General features: G+C 46.8%; 1 protein-coding gene across 1 annotated transcript in view; it reads right to left on the bottom strand.

Moving 5' to 3' along the window:
• Positions 1-621: 621 nt before the first annotated feature.
• Lin28a (lin-28 homolog A) overlaps positions 622-3,360 on the bottom strand; it is a 14,893-nt gene continuing 12,154 nt past the window's right edge. Inside the window, exons 3-4 of the mRNA XM_008836816.1 lie at positions 2,680-2,864; positions 622-838 (exon numbers count right to left, since the gene is read on the bottom strand). Coding sequence (XP_008835038.1) covers positions 622-838; positions 2,680-2,864 — 402 coding nt within the window. The remainder of the gene's footprint in view (positions 839-2,679; positions 2,865-3,360) is intronic.

Below are 3,360 nucleotides of genomic sequence, written 5' to 3'. Positions count from 1 at the left end.
TGGGACCCAAGGTGCAGTTACCCAGGGGCACAAATAAATTAAACTCACATTGGCCCAGAAAGGGATGGGAATGAGGTAGGAACAGCAGGTCTGCAGCTGTTCCTTCAACCACCCTCTTTGCCTGTTGTCACAACCCATTGCTTGAGACAGTTCCCAGCACCATATCCCAAGACTGGGTTATGAGTAAACAAGATGTGAAAACAAGTCCTGCCTTGCTCCTGAGATTCCCTCCCAAAAAATACAGTAGCTGGTAGGTTCGGTTCATTAACCTGGTCTTACACTTAACCTTCTCTGGCAAGGGAAATAATCACACATCCCTCTCCAGACCACACTTAAAAGCATGTAGTTTTGAGGTGAGGCTTCAGATAAAGCATGCAGGTTCTAGGGTGGTTCCCCCCAAAAGCCTTCACTTGCATTTGGATACAGCACAGATGGAGTTCCTTTGCTTCACCCCTACTCCCCAGTGAGGGAAGACAGGGTGATGCTGGGAACCCCGGCCCGAGATATACGGCAATGCCAGCTATCCCCAACCCACCCTATCCCCACTTTCTCCACTCTGCCGATTGATGGCTCCTCCTTCAAACTTCCTGACAGCAAAACAATAGCCCACACTCCCGATGCTCAATTCTGGGCCTCTGGGAGCAGAGCAGGGCTATGGATCTCTTCTTCCTCCTCGCGGAAGTAGGCAGGCTTTCCCTGGGAGGTGGGTGCCTGCTGGGCCTTCAATGGACATGAGGCTACCATATGGCTGATGCTTTGGCAGAAGTGGCACTTCTTGGGCTGGGGTGGCAGCTTGCATTCCTTGGCATGATGGTCTAGACCACCACAGTTGTAGCACCTGGTAGAAAGCAAGATGGTAAAGGTGAGAAAAAGGCATGGGAAGAGGTCAGAAGCCTCCCTAAGGGAGGACCCTAGTTCAGGATTATCACTATCACCATCTTCCTTCCTGGTAACCAGTTTCCCACTTCTAAATAAAGGAATATAGACTGGATGATCTTTAAGCCCTTTCTAGATCTAACTATCACCTAGATAGTCAGATTCATGTCAACTCGAAAACACCAAGAAAACATCCCAACTGTGAAGTACAGCTTGAGGGATAAAGAAAACTCCCCTATCTTTAATAAGGAAAAAATTATTAACTGAGTCAAGGTTTCACTATGTACCCCTGGCTGGCCTTGAACTTAGGCAATCCTTTAGGCTCTGCCTCCCAAGGGCTGGGATTACAGGCAAGTACCAGCAGGCTAGGTAAAAGAATGTATTTTTGTTGTTCGATCCCCGCCCCCCCACTGGAACTCACTATGTAGATGGGCTGGCCACAAACTCACAAGGATCTGCCTGCCTTTGCCTCCCAAGTGCTGACATTAAAAGCATGTGCCATCATGCCTGGTATTTATTCATTTTTTAAAATATTTGGTTCATTATTTTTATTTTATGTGTATAATGTATTGTTTGCATTTATGCATATGCACCCATGTTGTACAATGCCACACAAGAGGGCATTGGATCCCCTGGAATTGGAGTTAAGAATGATTGTTAGCTGCCATATGGGTACTGGGAATTGACCCCAGGTCCTCTGCAAGAACAGCCAGTACTCTTAACCACTGAGCCATCTCTCCAGCTCCCAAGAAAGTATTTTTTTAATAACAACAACAACAACAACAAATTACAGGCTGGAGAAATAGCTCAGAAGTTAACAGTACTGACTGCTCTTGCAGGACCCAGGTTCAGCTCCTAGCACCCACATGGCAGCTACCCAACCATCTGTAACTCCAGTTCCAGGGGATCTGACACCCTCTTCTGACCTCTTGGGGAACTGCTGAAATGGGTGCACTTACATGCAGGCAATACACTTATACACATAAATTTTTTTAAAAAAATTAAAAAAACCCATTTACTTAGATCCCCTGAAACGGGAGTTAAGAACGGTTGTTAGCCACCATGTGGTGCCAGAAACCAAACCTGGGTTCTCTGCAAGAACAGCCAGTGCTCTTAACCTCTGAGCCATCTCTGCAGTCACGTCTTTGGTTTTTTGGGATTTTTTTGGTCTTTTTGAAGCAGGGTCTCCCTGTAGCTCCAGATACCCTGGAACTCACTATGGAGACCAGGCTGGCCTTGAACACAGAGATCCGCCTGCCTCTGCCTCCTAAGTGCTGGGACTACAGGCGTGCACCACCATGCCCAGCTAACTTCTTTGGTTTTTTGAGCCAGGGTTTCACTATGTAGTCATGGGGGGGCTGAAACTCACTACATGGACCACCACGTGGTATGTGCCACCACGCTTGGCAGAAAGTACTCTTAAAGCTATATTATATTAACTACTCAGAGCTAAGAGCAGGAACCCAATAGCAAAAATATAAATACTAGTTAATTAAGAGACCTGGTAAAGGAACAGCCCCTAACAGGTGCACCATCTTGCCCTATCATGTGACTCACTCTTTACTTTTGAAATCATCATGGGCAGCCAGTGTCAGTCTTCACGATAGAGGTTACAGTTCTCAAGGTAAAATGAGTTGCAATTCGACCATCCAGATGTTGCCAGAGACCACAGGCTTAAATTATCTTTAGCCACCTGATTCAGATGCCCCCACCCGCTTCTTCCCAGATGCCACCTGATTCAGATGCCCCCACCCACTTCTTCTCAGTCCTCAGCAGCTTACACAAGCTGCCTTTCAGCCATACCTGTCTCCTTTGGACCTGCGTTTCTGCATGTTCTTCCCCTTTGGCCGCCTTTCACTCCCAATACAGAACACTCCACCTGGGCCAGTGACGCGAATAGATTCCAGGCCCTTGGCAGACTTCTTAAAGGTAAACTCCACAGCCTCACCCTCCTTGAGGCTCCGGAAGCCTTCCATATGCAGCTTACTCTAGTGAAGGGAAAACACGATATATTTGACCATTTGTCTCCATTATTACACAACAAAACAGAACGCCCAAATCTGCTCCTATAACACAGGAAAGGAAGAGCAGGAGGAACAGCACCCCCACTTTACCAATAAGAAAACTGAATTTAGAGCTGAGCACAGTGACCCACACCTGCCATCCCAGCACTCAGGAGGCTGAGGCAAGACAATTTCAAGTTTAAGGCCAGTGTGTGTGGTTAACTATGTGAGGAAGACTCTATCTCTAAAAAAACCCAAAAAAAAACAAAAAAACAACTCTCAATCCTAGGGTCACCATAGGAGAAACATTAATATTTTATAATAACAAAGATCTTAAGCCAGGCATGGTGGTACACACCTTTAGTCCCAGCACTTTGGAAGCAGAGGCAGACGTATCTCTGTGAGTTTGAGGTCAGCCTGGTCTACGTACTAAATTCCAGGCCAGCTGGGGCTACAGGGAGACCCTGTCTCCAAAAAACCA

The sequence above is a fragment of the Nannospalax galili genome, unplaced genomic scaffold, assembly GCF_000622305.1.
Source record: "Nannospalax galili isolate Female #2095 unplaced genomic scaffold, S.galili_v1.0 scaffold1258, whole genome shotgun sequence".
NCBI classification, from domain to species: Eukaryota; Metazoa; Chordata; class Mammalia; order Rodentia; family Spalacidae; genus Nannospalax; species Nannospalax galili.
This window is presented reverse-complemented; position numbering and strand designations above follow the sequence as displayed.